The sequence below is a fragment of the Orbicella franksi genome, chromosome 14 (assembly GCF_964199315.1).
Source record: "Orbicella franksi chromosome 14, jaOrbFran1.1, whole genome shotgun sequence".
NCBI lineage: Eukaryota > Metazoa > Cnidaria > Anthozoa > Scleractinia > Merulinidae > Orbicella > Orbicella franksi.
In genome coordinates, this window is record NC_138158.1 from 14,022,832 (window position 1) to 14,046,720 (window position 23,889).

General features: G+C 40.0%; 1 protein-coding gene and 2 pseudogenes across 2 annotated transcripts in view; all 3 read left to right on the forward strand.

Moving 5' to 3' along the window:
• LOC145467435 (uncharacterized) overlaps positions 1-23,889 on the forward strand; it is a 267,594-nt pseudogene that overhangs the window by 164,875 nt on the left and 78,830 nt on the right. The window lies entirely within an intron of this gene.
• LOC145467244 (collagen triple helix repeat-containing protein 1-like) lies at positions 3,273-5,718 on the forward strand (annotated as a pseudogene).
• Positions 23,326-23,889, forward strand: part of LOC145467426 (uncharacterized) — an 11,507-nt gene continuing 10,943 nt past the window's right edge. Inside the window, exon 1 of the mRNA XM_081450983.1 lies at positions 23,326-23,442. Within this exon, the coding sequence (XP_081307109.1) occupies positions 23,326-23,442 (117 nt within the window). The remainder of the gene's footprint in view (positions 23,443-23,889) is intronic.

A 23,889-nucleotide genomic window follows, 5' to 3' on the forward strand; every position in this document is an offset into this window, starting at 1 on the left:
TACTTTCCATTTCGGCTCCATTTCGATCCGTAACCGATTATCTTGGCCACATGATTTGAATTTCTAGCTTAGCGACCTCGCCATCGTGACAAAGTCGCCTCCAACAGTCGAGAGGCACGGGGCATTTTTTGATCATGCAAACTGCACCGTGCCGCGCTATATAACTGAAATTAGCGCCTAAAAGCACTGTTAACTGCAAAAATACAAGGAGCAAACAATGTTCAGCTGAATTTAGCGCCTAAAAGCACTGTCAACTGCAGCGAGAGATGGCAACGAGTAACTGACCAATGCCCCGTGGATGGAGTTGTGCTGAATTCTCAAATAGTGGTTCTTTTCTCGAAGACGCCTTATTTCGGCCCCATAAACCTCTGTAAGAGAGGGCTGTATCTGTGTCGGTGCGCAACTCTGTGCTCGATTGTGTTGAAAATGAGTTACAAAATTCCCACCGCCGACGGACTTTACCTTAAATTTCGACAACATTACTTAGCAAGTATTAGTCCTTATTACACCCGGACGTTTCTCTAGTTTTCATCATTTGTGTCTTGTGTTCATTCATGGATAACTTGAACAAAGCGATTGCTTTTAATAGAATGCCGATTGCATCAAATAAAACAGAAAACAAAACAAATAAACAAAAACAAAAACAAACAAACAAACAAACAAACAAAAAAAACCACCCACACATAAGATCGGCCCTAAGTCTGTGAAAAATACTTGAAAGGCGGGTTTATTTTTATAACTAAGGGTAGTATTTTAACAGCTATTGGCCTTCGTAATCTTGAGAACGTATCAAAGCAAATAAAGAGGCGCGCGCGCGAAGTCAGATCGCTTGAAACTTGACAATGGATCATTTTTATCAGGGTGGTGAGAAAATAACCATCTGTTGTTTTATTCGTTCCTGTTTAAGCAACCGCATTTATCAATATCAAATAATGCGATCTCTAAAAATATTGCTGCCTCGTTTGCGCGAAGTGCTTGTGCCATTAAATACCTAATTCGGTAGGCTCGATTTCCGCCGCTCTCTCATGTCTGGTCTACGTTCCTCCCCGAGGCTTCGGGGAAGGAGCGCGAACTCCTTTCCGGAACAGCGGCTGGTAATGGAGCCTACTAATTCGGCCGCGGTTTAAACCCGGTTTAAATACTTTGTAAACATATGCGTTGTCACTGGGTTGTCTTTTGGGGTTTCCTTTCGTAATTCATTGTTGTTAAAATCAATGTGTCGGCTTATTTTAACAGCGATGGGAGTAAATGCGAGTAGCGTGCATCCATGTTCCGACATGCATTCGAGTGTAAGTCATAACGTAATAAAGGTCGTCGCTGGAATAAAGTGACGTGCAGTTATTCATCTCGCAAAGAACTCAAATTTATCTCGGTTTCTGCTTTTTGTTTTAGTTTTGTCTTTTTTTTTCCCAGAGGTTGTAAAAGCCCGTCAATATAGTTTCAGAGCGCTACGAACACAAACCAAGATCCTATTCTAACATTGTAAGATCTGAAACCGAGCTGCCTGTCAATTTTACGGAATAAGAAATTTTCATTGAGTTCATCACTCTTTGCCAGTCTCTCAGTTGCGACATTCCATTTCTTAACCAACCCTCCCTGAGTAACAAGTGACCTCAAACAAAAAGTTACTCTCACTCCCTCCCCCAGGTAAGATTTGACACGAACGCGCTTTCGACAAATATTCAAATTTCCCGCTCGTGCAGTGATCGACTATCTTTGAATTCCTCTCGTGAATGTCGCTATCGTAATAACAGCGAGTTTGAATTTCCCTCGTGAATTAATAAACCTTTGTTTGGCGCTAAAGCTATTGTTTCAAGATCTCCTTCTATGGCCATATTTGTGACACTAAACAAAAAGCATTGTCTTTGAATTTGATCGGCTTTTCTTGATACGAGGTAAAATCGGTTACACGTGAATAACTCGTCGAGAAGCTAAATTTGTTCATTACTTGACTGTTAATTTTAGTTTGTCTTGTGTTAGCCTCGTGATCATCCATAGCTGTCCAACAGTCAAGGTCACTCGACACCGATATGTTTTAGCCTTGTACTCAGTTTTGTTGTTCCTTTTGTATAGATTCTCTCGCTGTAAACAATCGTTCTCACGATAACCTTGTTTCGGCAGTCTCACTGACCTTGGTTTAAACCTCCATGAAAGTTTAAAGTATAGCTAGATTACGTCTAAGAAATATCTTTACCATCATTTTTATTGGCTCATCATCTGATTCATTTGTTTTCGTCCCTTTGGTGTGTCTGGTCTTTGCCTAAGTACGTTAAGCCAGAGAGATCTGTTTGGCCCGCAGGGCCAGCAATCCCTGCAAGTATGTGTATAGTTTAGGTATTTAGCTGGAAACCTTCGAGCACCTGGTAATCAGCAGAATCAGTAGACAGTAGAAGTTGTGGTAAACGGCAGAACTTCAACGAAGAAAAGCCAATAAAGCCCTCAACACAAGAGACTCTCAGTACCTCTTCGCGCAAGTGGTTTGTACGTCCATTATCTATCGAACAAACTCAATTTCCCTCAATTTTGCTTTTTCCAAGCTAAAGGCGCTTTTGGTACTCTAAGAAACTGTGATACATAAAATAAATTCTTATCGACCCACTGAAAAAGTTATCCAATATAAATATGATCGCGTGTATTACGTGTTGCGCGGAAACTGGTAGCTTTCGTAACAGTAGCATGACTAGCTTGTGAAAGATCAATTGGCGCACGAGTCGGAGGAGAAAACTTGAGGGTAGTGGGGTAGGGGTTGAAGCTCCTCCTCCTTTCCCGGGTCTCTGTTTTGTTCTGTTTGTCACTCATTTTCGTTCCCAGAGCTTCTCTCGCTCCAAGATTCCAGGCTCCTTCCGGACCCTCTCGGAAAGCAAACGACTGCTTCGTTGGCGAATGCTCATATTAATCTAAACATCAATGTATAGTTGAACCCATATTCAAGGACTTCCCCTATTTGAGTTAAACGGGACGTGCCGTTGAATAGGATGTTCGCGTTTTGGTAAATTCTGGAATGAGCGTGTTCAACTGTTGTTGTCACCTTTAACCCTCTCATTACTTTACGATATCAAAGTACGTGCTTTGGTATTTTTCCAGTTTGTTGTTTTCTCAGAGATAACAGCCCTAAAATAGTAACTGGCCTCACTAGCGTTAAATTACATTCCACGTTATTAACGGAAGCGTCTTTAAGACTGAGCACATACCATCAGTTACCAAACAAGGTCATACCACACAGACGTGAAGTTCTACTGTTATAAAGTGTTGATCGTTTTGACTCTTTAAGCATGGCACAGGTTGTGTATTTTACTGCTTTGTTGTTGCTGTGTGGAACAGGGGACTCACTGGAAACCACTACCAGCCCTCAATAACAAAATACCGGCGATACCAAAGACTTATGTGAGGTACAAAGTTGAATATCAATTGCCTCTTTTAACGAAAATCAATCTGTTAAACATGAGATGTGAAGTTATTTTGTCTGATTTACAGTATTTCTCATTTCTATCAGCTCAGCTTAGATTGAAGCAAAAAGGCTTAAGTTTCTAGCCCCAAATCGAGGCTGAACTCTGAGATAAGTTAGACAAAGCGATATAGGAATGTTTGCTTTCTAAGTCATAGTAAATTCTCTCAAGGAATGTTAATGATGTCCGTGTTGCTCTCAGTGAGAGTCGGCTTCACAAACGAACAAACATCACTGTCATGTAAGGATTGGAGGAACATATTTGACCTGATTAAGAAATAGATATCACGAACGTGATTTTATCTTCTCAAAGCAGACCCGCAAGGCCACAGTCCACTAACAGACACGCTGACACTAACACTTCTGTAATAACAAGTAACTGATTCGATAATACAGTAAGAGACAAAAATGCAGATTGTTTTTCATGCCACGATATCTATCGACGTAAGAAGCATTTTGTTCTCGTGTTGTTTAAGTTTCACACTGTGTTTCTTAGTCCAATGAATGAATTTGTTGCTTTGTTCTTAGAAATCTATACCTACCCATGGATTTCCGGGTATTCCAGGATCCAATGGCATGCCGGGAATGCCTGTTATTCCGGGGCCACAAGGGCCGCAGGGAAGAGATGGAGTTAAAGGACAGACTGGTGACAAGGGATCGCTAGAAATGATAGGACCAAAGGGAGAGAAAGGAAATGAAGGGCCTCGTGGAAAGAGCGGACCGCCAGGAATGATGGGAATAAAAGGAGCGCGCGGAACTGTGGGCAATCAAGGACTAAAAGACGATAAGGGAAAGAAAGGAGATAGCGTGACAAGTCCTTCAAGTGCAGTGCCACAAACCAACTGGAAACAATGTGTGTGGAAAGCTGGTGATAGTCGAGATAGCGGAAAGATCAGGGTAAGAGAGAAATGTTTTGATCACTAATGGTTATTGGCAAACTGAAATTACTTTACTTTAGTTACCTAATGTAGGTTAAACTTCAGATTAAGAATTCGACTAAGATTTATGCGACCGGAAATCAGATGTTTAGTATCCAAAGGTTGAGTACATATATGCTGTTATTAACCGTAGTATTTTGTCAACTGGTTGCACATCATGGTGACGAAAGTGATATTACATTTTTTCGGTAATAAGAAGTGAAATGGTGACTTGGGTATTCGAGTACTGAGCATGGATTGTCATTTATTCTTTTATCAGTCTTCTGCAAGACAAGTGTGACATAAGAATCTTTGTTGCGAAGTCCACATTCTACGTCAGGGTGAATCGTCGAAAACTCAGAACCTTCATATCATAATAGAAACACTATTCCAGTCCAAAATTAAGTCGAAGCCCAGGTTAATAAACTTCGGAAACAGTATTGAAAGTCCCTTTTGAGGAGAGTTCACCGCATTTGATAACGCCTAATTTTTCTTTTTGACATAATAGCCACAGATTTTAGAGATGCCAGTTTTTCGTGATTCCACGGAGGTGTCACAACTAGTGTCTGCTAAGTTCTGTCCTTCTCTTTTGGATACATAAAATAAGCACTCTTAAATAGTTTGAGTGAACGTAATCTGAACCCTGTGTAAAATATAACACCATAACGATATAGTGACGGTGGTTCTGCTGTTGACATTTCAGTGTAACGGAATGCACTTCACTGATAACCGAACGCTTTTTAAGAGGCCAGTACTCTCAAAAACTCACCCAGATTGACTCTTTCCTCTAGATTTTTTAAGGGAAGCTCCTTACACCACGCTTGACACTTTCTCCCACGGAGCCAACACCTTATGACCGGTATTCAGTTAATCCCGGTTAATGATACAACTGCAGTCAATGTGATATAATATATTGATATGGAGACTGACTTGAGCTTATTTTACTTCCGTTTGTTCCAGGACTGCTCGTTTAATAAGTTGGAGTCTGATACAGTGATCAAAGTCTCATTCCAGGGAAATATGGCAGTCTATGGTTCTTCCAAGTGTAACCGGTGGTTCTTCAAGTTTAATGGTAACGAGTGCAGTGGACCGATGACAATCGAAGCTGTTGTGAACAATTACTGGCCATCATCTGCAGGGAATCCCAATCGGCTTCATCATCGATCATTTGAGGGATACTGTGAAAACATCCCACAGGGCACGGTTAGAGTGGAATTATGGGTAGGACAGTGTCCTGGCGATACTTTGGGTGACGCTCTCACTGGATCGCGATCAGTGTCCCGGATAATGATCGAGGAAGTATCTAGGCCCAGTTCTAATCAATCAGTTCTCATTATCGAGCTTGTCGCTACTTAAGCTTATGCTTATTAAAAGCTATTGTAATGAGAATTGACATTTTTGTGTGTTTTTAGTGAAACTGTCGCAGCCGGACGAATGGGTAAAAATAAGGCCACAAATGTGATCAGTCTAGCATAAACATTTTCTAAATAAGAATATCAAGAAACTTCACGAAACGTAATCTACTTTGCACTTGCGCTTTTTTAATTAATAATGCAAAACTAATTTTATTACATAGTACTTGCATGTAATACCATTAGAATATGTTCTAAGTTGAGCAAGTCAAATGCATGATGACTGCTCTACAGACTGTATTTGCATTTCATTAATGACTAAACGGTGTTTTTTTCTGAATTGCAATGTTCCATGTTACTGTATCAGTGATTACCCAAAATCAAATTTCTATATGGTTAATTTTTTTGCTGTTGGTAGGACTAGGATGTGTAATAAGAAAGAAATGACAAAGTAGGTTTTCACCACAATTGCTACTAATCTCGCAATCTGATCGGCTAATTTGCCTTTGTCGATAAGAGTCTAGATAACGGTGCTCGCGTCAATGTGTTACGCAATGCCCTTTTCAGCTCGCGCTCTCAAAAAAAAAAAACATTTTCTTTACGTTGAGATTGTGGTTAAAAACAATTCGAAATGTGGTTTAGCCTAGTCTGTACTCTTATCGACAACTATACGCGTCATCACAGTGTTCAAAATTTTTGCGTGAGTACACAACACTTTGACCACCTTGATGACGCGTATCGTTGTCGATAAGAGTACAGACCACGCTCAACCACATTCAATTCGTTAAATTCTTAAGATTTATGTGTAACACTTTGTAACGTACTATACTGTGTGTATAAAAATAGCATTAAGAAACAATACTGCATTTGAAACTTAATTTAATCGTATTACAGTGCGACTAATTGAACCAGGCCACGTAGAAGAAAACTAATCAATCAAAACATAAACTCAGAAGCAATGGACTGGTAGCTTCTCGTGACGACAAATAACGCTGTGATTGACGTGAAAACATAAACTCTATGGGCTTCTCTACGTTATATACACGCTGAAAGATTCAGTCCTAGGCGGCAAATTATCATAATTATAAATCTCGCTCAAAAAAGTTAGCTTAAGGGAGCAATCCCTTATGACGTCCCAGGGGGGAGGTTGTTTAAAAAAAGTGTTGTGTTTTAAAACTTAATCCCCCCCAAATATCTTCAAATACAAATTATATCCCCCTTCCCAATTCCTATTTTAAAAATGTCCCCCCTCCTGACAAGGCCATAGTTCTCTCCTTTGCATAATACCGTTCCCATATCTTTTTCATGATTTCTTCATCGATATTCATCACCTGACGTTTTTCACGATCTCTTGTTCCAAAGGATGCCATTTTGACTAGCTGGGATGTAATTAAACGTTGTAAGATTCATTTAGGACCAGAATACCATTTAGTTAAGTCTAGTGGACATAGCAATAACATTTTAAAACAGCTTTGTTTTGTTGTATTTTGACACCTTGAAACTTCACCCGCAATTTTCTCGAAAACGCTCATATAATTTTTTTTTTTAATTTTGTCATTGTTTAGACAACTATGTCAGCTTTTAGATCCTTACGTCGGATTTCCAAAATTATCCTTTGATGATAAGCTATTCGGTTGCATGTAAAATGGGGTATGACCTTATAACTTTGCTATGGTAAGTCAGATCTTGGTAAACTAACCTTATTTGAAACTATCATCCTTTTCTAGTACCCCAGTAACGTTTGATTTTCTGAAGGATTGATTATAGTGGTGCTCTAGTCGCTCAAAGTTAATCAGTATCGTTAAATTAACAAATCCGACCGAGCCACCTTTAACTGATGCAACCTTAATTTCTCAACTCCAGAAGATAAATACATCAGTTGGGATGGCGCTGACATGACGGGTGCACGCCCAATTCGAAAGGAAGCATGTACTCTGATCAAGTCATTTGCTAACCCCAAGAAGGAAACTGCCGAATGTCAGGACAACGTCCAGCGTGGGAAAAACGGGAGAAATAATCCCTCGAGTTTGCATTCGAATTCGAGTTGGACATCGAGTGGGACTTCGAGATGAAGATCGAGTTGGATTTCGAGTTGAAGATCGAGTTGGGCTTCGAGTTTAAATTTGACAAGAGATAGGCGTAGAACCAAACCAACCAAATTAGCTTTTCTGGTTTTGTAGCCCGGCAGCGGTCAATTGTTTTGTTTTGTTTTGTTTTGTTTTATTTTGCTTTTTTTTTTTTTGTTTTTTTTCCAGCAGTTTCCTTAAAAAAGGTTATAAGAAATCTATTGAAACAATCGGCGCTAAAGTATAATGGCGGTATGTCGTGTGATGCGAAGCGGCGTTCTTCTTCTACTCGTCTTCGTGTTTACAAGGGATCTTTCGAATTCTAAATGTCTTACATCGTTGCTTAACCAAGAAGTCAATAGCTCTGGGTTGGCTGTTGGACAGGAGCTCTCTTCGTTCGTCGGTTTTAAGCAGCCCGTGAGAAAGAAAACTTCTAGTGGGCGCCATTTTGGATTTTCCCTCACTCCTGTCGCCAAGGTTCAGCTTGTCAAGCTTACAAGATCTGTTCTTCTTGCAAGTTTACTGCTTCAGTGCAATGATATCTCCGTGAATCCTGGACCTTCCACTAAAATAACCTGTCCTCGGTGTCTCAAGACGGTCAGAAGAAATCAGGCTTTTGGATTTTGCGTTTTATGCAAATCGCGCTTCCATTTAAAATGCCTGGATGCGAACTTTGAATCTGGCTCGACTTGTCATTTCTGCTCAGTTCCATCTTCTGCTGAGCAACAGTTCGATGACAGTCTAAACGATAGCTTTGTTATACCAGCAACATCTGATGCTACCCTAAAGTTGCGTGGTCTTAAGTTCATCTATCAAAACATCAGAAGCTTGAGGAAGAAGTTAAATGAACTTCGTGTTTTCATAACGCAAAGCCCACGAATTCACATCATAGCTTTAACTGAGACATGGCTCAACAGTAACATTTCGGATGCAGAAGTGTCATTGCCTGGCTTTACACTTTTTAGAAGAGATAGATTGGTGAGGAAAGGAGGCGGTGTAGCAGTGTTCGTCAGTGAGTCAATTAATGCTGTGCGCCGATCTGACCTCGAGATTGATGAATCTGTTTGGATTGAGATTTTTCTGCCTAAATCTAAAAGTATACTGTTTGGAACATTTTATCGGCCACCTTCAGAGTCAGATAGCCAGCCTGACGTAGATTATTTGGCTCGCTTTTACAACAGCCTGGACTCTGCCGCGGCTGAGGGAAAAGAAATTATTGTAAACGGGGACTTCAACTGTGATTATTTGCCTAAGAAACCAAGCTCTGAAACCAAAAAGTTGAGAGAGATTTTTAAAACCTTTGGTTTAACACAGTTGATTAATGAACCAACACGGTCTACGTCAACCACCGCTACACTTATTGACCTGTTTGCCACCACAAATCCACGAAACATTTCTCGAGCCGTAGTTGCTGAATCCTGTCTGAGTGATCATGATATGCTAATTTCAGTTCGAAAGATAAATAACTTCAAAGAACAACCTCGTGTGATAAAGTGCAGGAATTATGCTAAATACGATCCAACTAATTTCTGCAGTGATTTGAAGAAAATCCCCTGGGATGATGTGTTGAGTTCGACTAACGTCGAAGAAGCCTGGTCTTTGTGGAAATGCAACTTTACGGCTGAATGTGACAAACATGCTCCACTAATCGACAAAAAAGTTAGAGGACGTAATTGTCCATGGCTTACGCTGGAAATCAAACAGATGATGAGAGCTCGGGATGCCAGTCTCAAGAATTATCGTAGATCAAAATTAGACACCGATTTGGCCGCATATCGATTACTCCGAAACAAAGTCAGTGCAAGGATTAAACGTGCTAAGGAAAGCTATAGTAGATCACTACTTGAAGAGAGCAGCGGAGATTCTGAATCTTTCTGGAGGTCTGTGAAGAAAATAATGCCGGACGCGAAACAGAAATCTATTCCGACCTGTATCAAGGCAGATGACAAGATTGTTACTGATAAACAAAGCATTTCAGAATTGTTTAACACTTACTTTACATCTGTTGTGAACAAGTTATTTGAATCATGCCGGTATGCAAGACCAGTTTTTAATTCTACAACCGAGGAGCTGTTTACAAAGAATCATTTTGAGTTCACAGCAGTGGGTAAACCGTTTGTGCTTAAACAACTTAAATGCCTAAAACTCAAGAAAGCTACAGGTCTAGACGGTCTACCTGCTAGACTTTTAAAGGACAGCGCAGTTGTGATAGCTGACTGTGTAAAACATTTGATAGATCTTTCTATTGAAACTGGTGCAGTCCCGTCTGAATGGAAGCAAGCTAAGGTTGTACCCTTGTTCAAATCTGGAAACAAAGATGATCTGGACAATTACAGGCCTATATCAATTTTACCGATCTTGTCGAAAATTCTGGAGAAAGCTGTCTTCCATCAGCTACATAGCTACCTATCAGAAAACTCTCTTCTCTCGCCTTATCAATCGGGGTTTCGCGCAAATCATTCAACTCAGTTGGCCGTTACCTTCCTTACAGATAAAATTCGTGGTCATATGGACAAAGGGCTATTGACGGGGGCAGTGTTTATTGACCTGAAAAAGGCTTTCGATACTGTTCCTCATGACGGTCTTTTAAACAAGTTGTACAGATATGGAATTCAAGACCAGCCTCTCTCGTGGTTTGAGAGCTATCTCACTAACAGGACTCAGAGAGTGTCCATTGAAAATTACCTTTCTTCTGCTGCCAACATCAGTAGCGGAGTACTTCAAGGTTCCGTGCTAGGGCCTCTCTTGTTTATTCTTTACATAAACGATCTTCCTTTGGCCGTTGGTCTGTCTAGAGTTATGTTATATGCCGACGACACCGTTATTTTTACTGCTGCTTCAAACATTGACCAACTACAGCTGAACTTAAGCCTTGATCTCAATAACTTCTCTAACTGGTTAACAGCGAACGGTCTTTTCCTCAACCTAAAGAAAACTGAGTATGTTTTATTTGGAACTCGGCAGAGGCTAGTAAGATCTGAATCTCATAGTCCGCTTTGCATGGAAGGAAAGGAAGTCAACCAAGTAAAGTCGTTCAAGTACCTAGGAGTCTTGCTAGATGAGTGTTTGTCTTTCAACGATCACATAAGCTATTTAAGGTCAAAAGTTGCCAGCAGACTTGGCCTCCTGTCACGATTACGAGGTTGTTTAACCACGGAAGTAGCAAATAAGATCTATTTGTCCACGGTGCTACCGATATTAAGCTATTGTGATACGTGCTTTTGCCCTCTGGAAAGCACTAAGGGAAGTGGTCAAAACTATGTTACATGCTAGGGACCCACTTTTTGGAGGGAGGGCTATATAAGAGGCCATGGGTCTCCTGAGGGAGGTGGGGGGCTACTTAAGAGGCCATGGGTCTCCTTAAGGAGGTGGGGGGCTACTTAAGAGGCCATGGATCTCCAAACGGAGGTGGGGGCTAGGTAAGAGGCCACGTGTCTCCTGACAGAGGTGGAGGGGAGAGGGAGTCTGGACTCTATCCTATTGTATATTGCAAGCTCTATTGTGATTGATATTCATTCGCCTTCATCAATTCATTCAATTCAGTCATGCTAAAAACTTACCCTAACCCAAAAATTGATCCTAATTGTCTTCTATGGGGATCTAGAAGGGACAGGGTTTCATTGAAGCAGTAGGTTCTACATGTTAGACGAAAACTTTCTTTGTCAGAATGAGTGACTGAATATTATTATCCTGAGTAAATATTACTTTTGTTATTAATTATTTTATTATTAATTACAATACTGTCAACTCTCCATGGGGGCTTTTCAGAGACAATAAAAATGATAAAGATAATTAAAAAAATACTCAAATATTATCGATAAACAATTATTGAAAAACTATTTAGATATATTTACATATAAAATTTATGACATTAAAAATTGATTTAAGAGGAAGGCTTTCATTTTACGTTTAAAAAATTTATTTTATTATTAATTAAATACATCTCATGAAAGCGCAAAACATCTACTTAATTCACACAAAAATACAATCAGTTAGATGTATAATCATTTTTTTCTTAAATGATAAGCCAAATTTAATGAATACAAAGCCTACTATTAGTGGTGTTATTGTGTAGGCTTCTAGCCTACACGACTTCTACTGTTCGTGACATTTGTACATTTGCCATTCTCTGTTCGGTCACTCGACCTTTTTGTTGCTTCACTCGTGTTTATGAAGAGCACTTCATGCTGTGTTATAAGGAGGAATTTTATTAGAGTTGAGCCGTAAGACCGTGCTATGGCAAAATTTTTAGAGGTCATAGGTCTGCATGATTTCCGCTGTTATCTGCATGTCCGGGTCTGCACGTCGCTTCTTCAATGACACCTTTGTAATTTGCCATACATTTTTAGGCTCATTTCTATTGCAAGATATGTTTTTTAGTCTCTAAGTATTTCCCTTTGTGGGACAAAATATGAAATTTACCGTGAAAGTGTTGCTTACTAAGTTACTTGCATTCTATATTGTGACACCGGACCCGGCTGTGATTATAGAGGGGAAGCAAGGTGGGGTCTTGTCACGAAGTCACGATAGCAAATTTTCGATTTCACGAATCACGAAACAAAAAATTCACTTTTCACGATTCTCTAACATGTGCACGAAACTGTGATCAAAATTTATACAAAAAAGTGCATTCTTTAACTTTACTAATAATTTACAGCTGTTGGAAAGGTGATATTTGAAATCTTAATTTGTTGGTTTTACTTTAAGAAGACCTCTTAAGAGAAATATCGGACTTGGACAGCTCTTCCACAGCGAGTTGTTACGGCTCTTAAGAAGGTCAGAGTATCGTCGTCGTAGTCACTGATTCAACAACCGCGAGGACTTTGTCGGATTCAGCAGCCATGATCTTTACCAGTCTGAGTTACACCGAGTCCGCACATGTCGTTCATCAATGGCTCATCAGTCAAAAATCCTATTGAGACGGGTTCATTGGCTAATATGGTGATCAGGAAATCAACGGGTTTATTTAAACCTGTCAACATGTTTCGTTTGTCGCTACTCTCAGTCGGCTTGACTCAAGCGTTAAATTCACTAAGGTCACGGAAAAAATCTGATCACAGTGCAGTGAAATTCAGCTACGAACTCAACTTAAGACATTCACGATTTATTTCTTATCTATTCACGATTCACAGTCAAGCACTTTGGCATCTCACGCCTCACAGAATACCCCTCAATCACGATTCATGGAACAGTTTTTTTTATCAAATCACGATTCACAGAGCACAAAAAGACCGGATCACGGCGTCACGAAAATACCCTTGCCCCCCCCCCCCCCCCCTCCCCTCATTATAGAACTGTTTGCAAGTACAGGAGGTTGATTCTTATCACGGATATCATGTTTGTCCTCGTACGTTTTTTCTTCGAAGACACCGTAGCTTAGAGAAAGCTATACGTTTCTCCAGAAGCATTCTTATGTTTCTTGCAGCTATCTGATCGAGCTTATGTTTCTTGAGCTCGATGTAAAACGGCTAGCGTACACGACTTCTACGTTTTGTGACATTTGTACATTTGCTGTTCTCTGTTCGGTCACTCGACCTTTTTTTCGCTTAACTCGTGTTTATGAAGGGCATTTCATGTTGTGTTAAAAGGAGGAATTTTAAGTAGAGTTGAGCCGTTAGACCGTGCTATGGCAAATTTTTAGAATTCATAGGTCTGCATGATTTCCTTTGTTATCTGCATGTCGCTTCGTCGAGTTTGACACCTCTGTAATTTGCCATGAGTTTATGCATACCATTGTTTTGGCTCGTTTCTATTGCAAGATACAAGTATTTGCCTTCCAGGGACAAAATATGAAATTTACCGTGAACATGTTGCTTACTTGCATTCTATATTGTGATGCCAGGCCCGACTGTTTGATTAGAACACTTTGCACTGAAGTAGTATGTTGCAATTGATTCTTATCACGGATATCCGATTTGTCCTCGAACGTTTTTCTTCGGAGACGCCGTAGCCATACGTTTCTCAAAAGACATTCTTTGGTTTCTTGCAGCTATCTGATCGAGCTTATGTTTCTCGAGCTTGATGTATAGGTTTATTCCCCCATTTGGTCATTCTGGCACCACATGATTCAAATGTAGCTGTTTACAAGCAAGTCTGTTGACTGTTTACCCTGGTCCCAGAGGTTTTTCTTGATGTTTCTCCACATGAGAGAGCTGCGACACAGCCGCGGAGCTTCGCGGCTAGCTTACGAGCAGGCTTACCTTTGAGTCACACGCGTGAGCGTCGATAAGCAAAGCAATCCGGCGGGAAGGAGTCTGGTGAAGTAGCCTGCGAACAGGCTCCCGGCGAGGACGGAAAAAAAATTTGGAAACAGAAACAGAAGAATTCGGAGAGCAAAGCGATCGGGGCAGGGACAGGGGGGCTATCTTTAAAAGGAAGAACGGGCAATCGGGGAATGGGAATGGGGAACGGGAATGGGGAACGGGGAACGGGGAACGGGGAACGGGGAATCTTTAAAATGAGGAATCTTTAAAAGCGGGAATCTTTAAAATGGGGAATCTTTAAAAGCGGGAATCTTTAAAATGGGGGAATCTTTAAAAGCGGGAATCTTTAAAATGGGGAATCTTTAAAAGCGGGAATCTTTAAAATGGGGGAATCTTTAAAAGCGGGAATCTTTAAAACGGGGAATCTTTAAAAGCGGGAATCTTTAAAAGCGGGAATCTTTAAAATGGGGAATCTTTAAAAGCGGGAATCTTTAAAACGGGGAATCTTTAAAAGCGGGAATCTTTAAAATGGGGAATCTTTATTAAAAGCGGGTGATTTCTTGTCAACCACTGTTTTGACTTTCCGTCCTTGTTCCTGGTTTTTGTGATAAAAACGGCTTCAAACGACCCTTCCCCTATCACATCTTGTTCGCTGAGATCATTCCACTTAAACTGTGGAAGACCTTCAAAGCGACCGATTCTTTCCTCTTTTTAAAAGTGAATGCAATGGGCACTTTGAAATTGTCTTCGCATGCCTATCCGCCCTTGGTGATAAGCCGGTAACAAATCAGTCAATGAGGTAATTAGACCTGTCAAGAAGCTACATTTTCGGTACTTACAAACAGTTCTAATCGAGCTAATCAAATAGCCGGGCCGGGCGTCATAATATAGAGTGCAAGTAAGCAACGTGTTCACGGAATATTTCAAACACTTTGTCCCTCCAGAGCCAATACTTAGAGAACTTAAGGTGGCTGAACACAGTTTTTGATACCTATGTTTCATTCACCTTTTTCTTTAAAACCCTTGATCCCTCGGTCGTCAAAAATGGCACCAAGCTAGTTAACAACACAAACTTTGGTTTTTTGATGGTTTAAGCTGACGTATGTGCCGTTGCCATGGCAACATGAATAAATATAAACAGGCCTTTAAAATCGGTTTTGTTTATTTGCAGAAAATCTAGTCATTAGAAAATCTAGTCATTAGATTTTCTTCATAATTTGCATGCAGCAAGCTTGTAACGATTCTCACAAGTTAACACCATTTTGCCAATAATTTAACAGGGAGATCTTTAATTATCCTTTGTTGAAGGTTCACTGGAATATCTAGAATTTCCTTTGTTAAAGTTCAATTATTTTCAATACTCCAGTTACTTATTTCCTAAAGTATTTTCGTGCCAAATTTCGTGAAATTCTAATGAGTGGTTCTCGAGAAATAGGCGTATTTCCGAGAGTACAATTTTCATTCAATCGCAATTTTTTGACTTACTACGCACGTGCTGCATTTAACTGGGTTCTTTCGGTAAGAAAGAAAAAGCTGAGAATTGCAGGGTTCTTTGCATCGTTACCTTTGCTAACATATCTTTGTAATAAAAGACTAAAGCCATCAATACGCTGCGTTCAATTATAGAGAAAAACAGCACAGATACTGCGGGTGTTGAGTAAATAAAATGATCGCTCTATTGACGGCATGTTTGTTTTTTGCAATCCTTGTGCGCGCGCTGAATTGCATCATCAAAAGCGCACACGAAAACTGCGTTCGGCCACCTTAGAACATATTTTGCAATACTGAAATGAGCCTAAAGAAATTATAAGCACATGAGAGAGGTGTCAAACTCTGCGATGCGACAAGCAGATAACAGCGGAAAGTCCGGAAACCATGCCTTTGACCTCTAAAAAAATTGCTATATCACCGCCAAACGGCTCCACTCCGGCCACTAGCTTCTACTTAAAATTCCTCCTCGTAACAGAGCATAAACTACCCTTCAGAATCACTAGTGGAATAACGAGAGGTCAAGAGACCGAAACTTAAAAGAGAACGGCAAATGCACTATTGTAACGAACCGTTGGAGTCGTATAATTTTACAAAGATCTGTCAAGTATTCATCTCAAAGATGTCAACAATCAGCGATTTAACCAATCATATCATGATACCGGGAGCTGGTATCACAGAACATCTACAGGCTCCCTCGCTTCGTTCGGGCTCACCGAGGAGCCTGTTCGCAGGCTACTGGTGAAGAGGCGCCAAGAAAGTGAGCCTGCCCTGATCTCTGTAATTTTTTCATTTCTACGTCGATCTTCTGAGTGAAGTGGAATACCATTGGTCGAAAAGCGGGAAAGGCGAGAAAACTGTCAATCTATTATGTTTGATGAGGAGCGTAAATCCCCATGGAGTCGGTAATTTACCGCACAATAAAAAACAATTCGTCCACATTTGGAGTCAGAGGAAGAGTTGAGTGCACGTATTACTGATGTTTTAACAAAGTTCCAGTCTATTTCTGGTTAAATTTCAAACTAAAGAGGGAGCAGGAAATAGCAGTTGAAAGTATGTTAATGAATCAAGACGTACTTGTCGTGTTGCCGACTGCATATGGGAAGAGTTTAAAAATATTAGAAACGTATGTGATTGCAAGCGGGCAACGAAACAACACGAAGGTGTTTGCCCGTTTACCAGCATCGTCAAAGACCAGATCGCCAAAGCAATATCACTTGGAATCAAAGTGTGTTTCCTTAACTTTGACACTTTTTCTTCGGCAAAACTTTATCAACAACGGAGGATATCGCGCCTACATGTTGTTATGAAAAAGATTTACAATTTTCCCGAGATATCTGAGCTGCCAAAGTTCATACTTCCGGTGAAAATTAATTGACTTTATTCTTTTCTGTGGTTTCCAGGGTGGAAATAAAAAAAATTGTAGAGATCAAAGCAGGCTCACTTTCTCGTCTCGTAGCCTACGAACAAGCTCCCGGCGAGGACGGAAAAAAATTTCGGCGAGCGCAAAACAGAAGAATTCGGAGAGCAAAGCTATCGAGGCGGGGACAGGGGATCGGGCTCACCGGGAGCCTGTTCGCAGGCTACTCGTCTCGCGGCTTCACCGCTCAATTTCGCGCTTGTGGCTATGCCGCGCGCACTTGTGCTCCAACGTGAGCCTGCTCGCAGGCCACTTCGCGGCTCTCTCAGGCGAAGCAACAAAAAGGGCGAAGCGAAGCAACAAAAAGGGCGAGGGACCGAACAGAGAACGGCAAATGAACAAATGTCACGAACCGTAGAAGTCGTGTAGGCTCGAACTTGAGACGTACAGAGTACGTAATTTAGAAATACCGCCAACTGATGAGATCCACATGGAGGATCAAAACCATAATCTTGCCTGAGTCAAGCCGAACAATAGTAAATACAACACGCAAAACAGTCAACAGACTTGCGCGTAAACTTGCTTTTACGTGGCGAATAAATTGTAATTGTTGACAGAGGATCCCCTATACTTTTTTTTCGTGACGCATTTATGGGCATTTTTGCTTTGCGTGAAACATGAATTATGATTTATTTTTTCCGTGATTCGTGGAAATATATTATCTACACTTTTCTGTCCTCGGGAAACTGGTTTTCGATTTTGTCATGATCCGTGAAATATGCATTTACTTGCGCGTGATTTGTGAACCAGCGACTTTTGCGGGAATAAGTTTTCACTGTTTTTTTTTTTTTTTGGAGATTTTAGCGTCATTAAAGCTCGTAAACTTGTTCAGAAGTGTTTTTAAAAGTTATTAGGCTAACGTCTTTGCTCTAGAGACAAAACGGTTACAGAAAGTTTCTAGCTACTCTAGGTTACGCAGTTTATGTTTATGTTCAGAGTTAATGTGCTTTACGTAGGCAGGCATTCATTAAAGGGACACCATTTACTTGAGCGCAAAACAATGTGGTGATTTTTTGTGTTTCATTAAAAAATCTTTAACATGATTGTCGAACTTGTTTTCAAACATCCAAAAGGTTTATTTCCAATTTTTAAAGTTATGCAAACCAGAGATGACTGTATATTCTAAGATTGATTAAAGGAACAATAATGTGACCATAGTGTACGCAGCCCGGCATACTGTTTCTCTATGTGTGTTTGTTTTTGTCTGTGTAGTGGGGGAAGGGGCGGGGGGGGGGGAGGTTAAGCAAGAGACCATAGGTTAGCAGCAAATAGAGGTTCTCGTGGCTCACTTTGTTTTTGAGGGAGGATGGGGAGTCATGAAAGATACCATGGGTAGGTTGTGAAGGGAGGGGGCCTACAAAAGATACCATGGGTTACTTGTCAAGGGACGGGGGTGGGCTGTAGTAGAGACCATGGGTCACTTGCCAAGGGATGAGGGGGGGGGGGGGCGGGGAGCTATAAAAGAAACCGTTGGTATCTGGATAAGGGTAGGGGGCTATAGAAAGAGACAGTAGTCTCAAGTTATTCTAGTGGGTCCCTTATATGTATAATAGTTTTGACCACTTCCCTAAGAGAAAGTCTCTTGAACGCCTGCAACGACGAGCTGCGAAATTCGTATACGGTTTTAAACCTGACATAGCCACGGAAACAATACTCGAGAACCTACGCTGGCCGCCTCTTACAAAAACCATGGAAAAGCACTGTGCACTGTTAGTTAACAAGTGCTTGGTCGGAGAAGTTCCCCTATACTTTAAAGACTATTTCCTGTTACGCTGCCAGAGCGACAACCAACATGTTTTTAACAGATGCACTAGATCGTCAATCACTGACATCATACTTCCCAAATTTCATTTAGATGTCGCTAAAAAGTCTTTTTATTATCATGGTGCATGCACATTTAATAGCCTTCCAACGAACATAAAGATTTTGCCACCTAAGGAACGTTTCAAGGCTATCTCCGATTTTTTTTCTTAGGTTATTGTTTAGAACATTTTCAATTCGATATCCAATTTTTATGAGAACGCTATTACCTTTTTAAGCTTTTTAATTTTTTAAACATTTCTCCGTATCTTTTATAGTAGTTACCTCTTTATAGATATATATTATTTATACATGCTCTTTTTATTTTACGTTATACAGGGCTCCCGTTGATACCAGTCCTGCGACTGAAGGGGTCACCCTGTTTAAATATCGATTATTATTATTATTATTATTATTATTATTATTTATTCTTCTTTCTTTACCTAAAAATATTTAGGTACAGCAGATAAGAAACAACCTGCCGTCCACTTAAACTAAAATGATATACATACCCCTCCGTTATAGGGGAATCTAAAATTTCCACGACGGGCGGCCTGGAAAGAAAAATAAAAAGGGAAAGCGTTAGTGGAAGCGAAAGAAAATCAAGCAAAATTTATTAATTTGCATGGACTTTTTCAGGAATGATTATATTTATTCTGCGCTTTGAAGGATGTTTTATCTTGGACAGAATAAAGAGAGAAATGGTTACCCCCTCTCAACAAACCAATGATGAATACGCAATCGAGCAAAAACGCGGCTTTTTCCCATCTTTGAAATTGGTGGGGGGAGGTAAATTTGTAAAAGCTAAAAAAAGCTAGTCCTACCGTAGAGATATAGGAATGTGAAGAATTTATCAAACGACCAGTTGCGTATTAAGTTTCGAACTGAATTGATCTGAGTTTGAGAATTGAGAATCATTTTGAATTGAATTGGATTGAATTGATCGGGAGCTATTGAAAGTGTATGTGTATGGATACAAAAATATATCCCTGGCTAGCTAGGAACCACGCAGGCTGGAAAAGAAAATTCCAAATTTTTCATAACTTGACAGCAGACAGCTAAAAGCTAACCGCCAAGCCAAATTTTGGGGGTAATTACAAATCTGACCAAGACCTTATCGTGGTTTTCGACGGAATCGACCGCATCTTTTTATGGGACTGAATCCGATGGCAAATACCTTTTTCGAAAATTGAATTTCACTCAATTTGTAAATCGCAACGTTAAAATACTAGTAGATGAAGTGATCTCTGTGATTGTTTCCTCGCTGAAAACAGAGGTATGTTTCGCCATTAACTTGCATTTAAAAATAAATCTTTCAACTACAAGTCTTCACAAAGTAAATTAAACCTACCTTTCCATTGCTAATGCCACGATGGCCAGCAAGCAGGCTAATGACAGGATCTCAGATCATACCATTGTTTCCAGGATATGTGTCAGTTCACACAAGATGACCACGTGGACAACGTTAGAGTCACACGTCACGCGTCACGCGTCACGCGTCACGCCACGGACACGAGATCGTTGGCTCATGGTTGGCATCTAAAATTTGCGGAAAAGTAACCCTTCGTTTATGGCAATCCTGATGATGGGGATGCTCATCAAGGGCTTCCCGCGCTTTTTTCCCCGAAAAGTGGTTCCAGAAGTATCTCGGCGGGTTATGTTGTTTTGCGAGCACCTCACCTGCCTCCTCCTCCTCCATTTTTTTTATTTTGTTATTTTTATTTTTTAATTGCATATTTTATTAGTTCACTCAAACTTTAACTCGAGTTCTAACTCGAACATTAACTCGAAGTCCAACTCGAACTCGAACTCGAACTCCAACTCGAATCCAAACTCGATGGGTCAAGATTCCCGGGAAAGACAGCACAAGTGACTAAAGACATTAGAAGATATAATTAAAAAGAAGGCTCTCTTTCCCTTGTAGGGAAAAGGACATGATGACGATGGAAATAAGCCAGGGTCTTAATTGTTCAAGGAAAGTCAGTTAGACCTATCCAGAGAATTCAAAGTGGTTAATCAGTCTGGCTAAATGATGTTCCTCAATATTCGGTTAAATGGTCGCTTTTCGGAAATTCAACAATTTTCGTATTTTCTGGAAAATTTCCCAGGAAATTTCCATACCGTTTTTCCCCGTTTCGAAATTCGCGGAAAGCGTCCCTAGTTTACCCAAATGAAGCGAACAATGAAAGCCAAGATGATCTGATTATTAACGGACCTTTGTTCAGACATGCTGTGCTTTTGTAGTAGTCCGGTGAACATGGCTTCTTTTAGAGTACAGTGTTTAAACTTTCCCAGCTCGCGTCGGAAATTGTGACTTTTCATTGATCCGTTTAAATTCTTGCAAATAATAAAACCCCGAAAAAAAATGACCTGAAAGTGAGTCAGTTATCACCCTTGTTATTCAACATGATTAAAGATAAGCGTCGAAGCAAAAGTAACGACGAGGAAGCAAAGCGCGAGTATCTCTCCGTCATTCTTGTTTATTCATCATCCGTGAGACTTACCCAGGGACGCAGCATGAACTTTAATTACAGTAATCAAAGCCCTGGACCATTATACGAGGTGAAAACCATATTGCTCTGAAACCTTTTTTAAATCTTGCAATTTTTACCCACTAAAAATCAGTCACTCGTGAAAAACTCAGTTTTCCTAGGCTAATTCAGGTAAAAAGGGACTCCTCTAATCAAAGTAAAGTGCCCTTGGTTCCTTAGCAAAAGGTGATGTATAAAATAAATTATCACCCTTATCATTGATGAAGAAGACTCATTTTTGCTCCACAACGGCTGAATTTACCTAAGAAGACGAATTTGTCTCAGACGCACAATGTGTCGAACATCAAGTGCGTCTAGGTAAATACCGGACGCATTAAACTTGTGTGTTGAAAAAACCTTCTTGTTCTTGTGAGAGAAACTGTTGGTAGTAATTATAAATTTTAGTTCAGCACTGAGATTTTCAATTCAGGAAAATTGGTCTGTTTTATGTGTCTAGTATTTAACTAGAAGAACTATATGACTGAGTCATGTCCGTGCAATGTGCCTTTGTTGAGTTCGTCTGGCGTTTAATGCGACGTATTTTCCGTATTTATTACACGCATAATACGTCTAAGACGCATTATTCGGTAAATACGACCAATGTGCCATTTTTTTTTTGATTTAATTTAATTGCATGTATCACGCGTATTCCCTTGAAAATCGTATATCCTTCATAGCGGTGGTTTGCTCATCGAGAGCACGAGCAGGTTCTTGCACTCTAGGAAAGCAAGCGACTGCTTTGCTGACAAAAGCTCTCACAGGGAAGTCCTTTATTTGAGTTAAACAAGACGTGTCGTGGGATGGCATGTTCGTGTTTTAGTAAATTCTGGAATGCGTGTGTTCAACGATAGCTGTCACCTTTAACCCTCTCGTTCCATTTTCATCTCAGCGTACGTGTTTTGGTATTTTTCCAGTTTTGTTGTTCTTTGAGATAACAGCCCTAAAATAGAACATCTGGGAATGCTTTTACTCTACGCCAGCGGTGCATTTACTAACTTGACTGATCTGTTTACTTAATTCATAATCAAAGAATCTGTTGTTTACATTTCAATGCTGGAATATATATCTGATGCATGATCAGAAAAAAAAAAAAAACACAAATATTAGGGTTGAACTGAACCATCCATAGTGAATTAAGTCATTACCGAAATATCAAAGCGTTCCACTGCTAGCTAGTTAGTTTTCTCTTGATAAAGTTCTTATCACTGCTGAAAACACTGCAATGCTTTTGTGTACTTCTCAGTTCTCTACTTTATCTTTGGAATTCAGTGTAAGACAGAAGACGTGGTAATACTGTTTGAAAACTATTGTGAGAAATCATTGACCTCTGAGGGAGAAGAAATTTTAACCTTAGTGAACAATTTAAACTCACCTGGTTTGTTTAATTGACATTGTATCCCAAAACATCTATTTTCAATTAGTTCTTATGACCCTCACTTAATATACTCTCTGTTTGACGTTTTGGCTGTTCTCCATTATTCTCTCCGAATCTTCTTTATCCTGTCGCAGAGACAAGAACAAGAGATCATATCAACTAAGTTAGAAAGTTAAGAAATTGGTTTAACTGTTAAGTTGGCTAGCGGAAAAAGCAACTGCACGAAGATTTCTGATTCTCGATATCATTTTGCACACCCTTCATTTGAAATGTGTGCCCCATTCATGTCCACTACCCGCTTAAAATAATGGTAAAATGATGCAACCTCGTTATGTAGGAAAAAGGATAAAATCTAAACTACTCTTCTTTTACTGTAACTCTTGAATTACGGAGTAATCAAAGTCCCTCCGAAAGAAGGGGACAGGAGGTAACTCCGCATGCGTGTTGACAGCTAATATTAGCTGAAGACTAAGCCTGTTGGCGGTTATGTTATTAGAGGTCACTTTATGTCTTACCTTGATTAAAGGCTTCTTACCGGGTTATAACCTCTGTTTTAAAAATAGCGTCTTATCTACGCTGACTGACATTAAATTGCATTTCATGACATTAGAAGAAGCGCCTTAAAGGTTGAGCACATACCATCACGGAACCAGTTATGAAACGAGTTCATACCACACAGACGTTCATTTCTACTGTTATAAGGTGTTGATATTTTTATCTCTTGAAGCATGACGCAGTTTGTGTGTTTTGTTGCTTTGTTGGTGGTTTGTGGAACAGGGCACTCACTGGAAACCACTGCCAGCCCTCAACAACAAAATGCTGGCGATACCAAGGACTTATGTGAGGTACAAAGTTGAATATCAATTGTCTTTTTTAACGAAAATCAATCTGTTAAACATGAGATGTAAAAATATTTACAGTATTTCTCATTTCCTCCCAAATCGAGGCTGAACTCTTAGATAAGTTACAGAAAGCGATATAAGAATGTTTGTTTCCTAAGTCATAGTAAATTCTGTCAAGGAATGTTAATGATCTCCGTGTTGCTCCCAGTAGGAGTCGGCTTCACAATCGAGCAAACATCATTGTTATGTAAAAGTTGTAGGAACATATTTGACCTGATTAAAAAACAGATATCAAGAACGTGACTATTGTCTAAAAATTGACAGGATTTTATCTCGTCAAAGCAGACCCGCAAGGCCACAAATACACCAACAGACACACTAACACTAGCAGTACTGTAAAAACAAGTAACTGATTCGCTAATACAGTAAGAGACAATAACGCAGATTGTT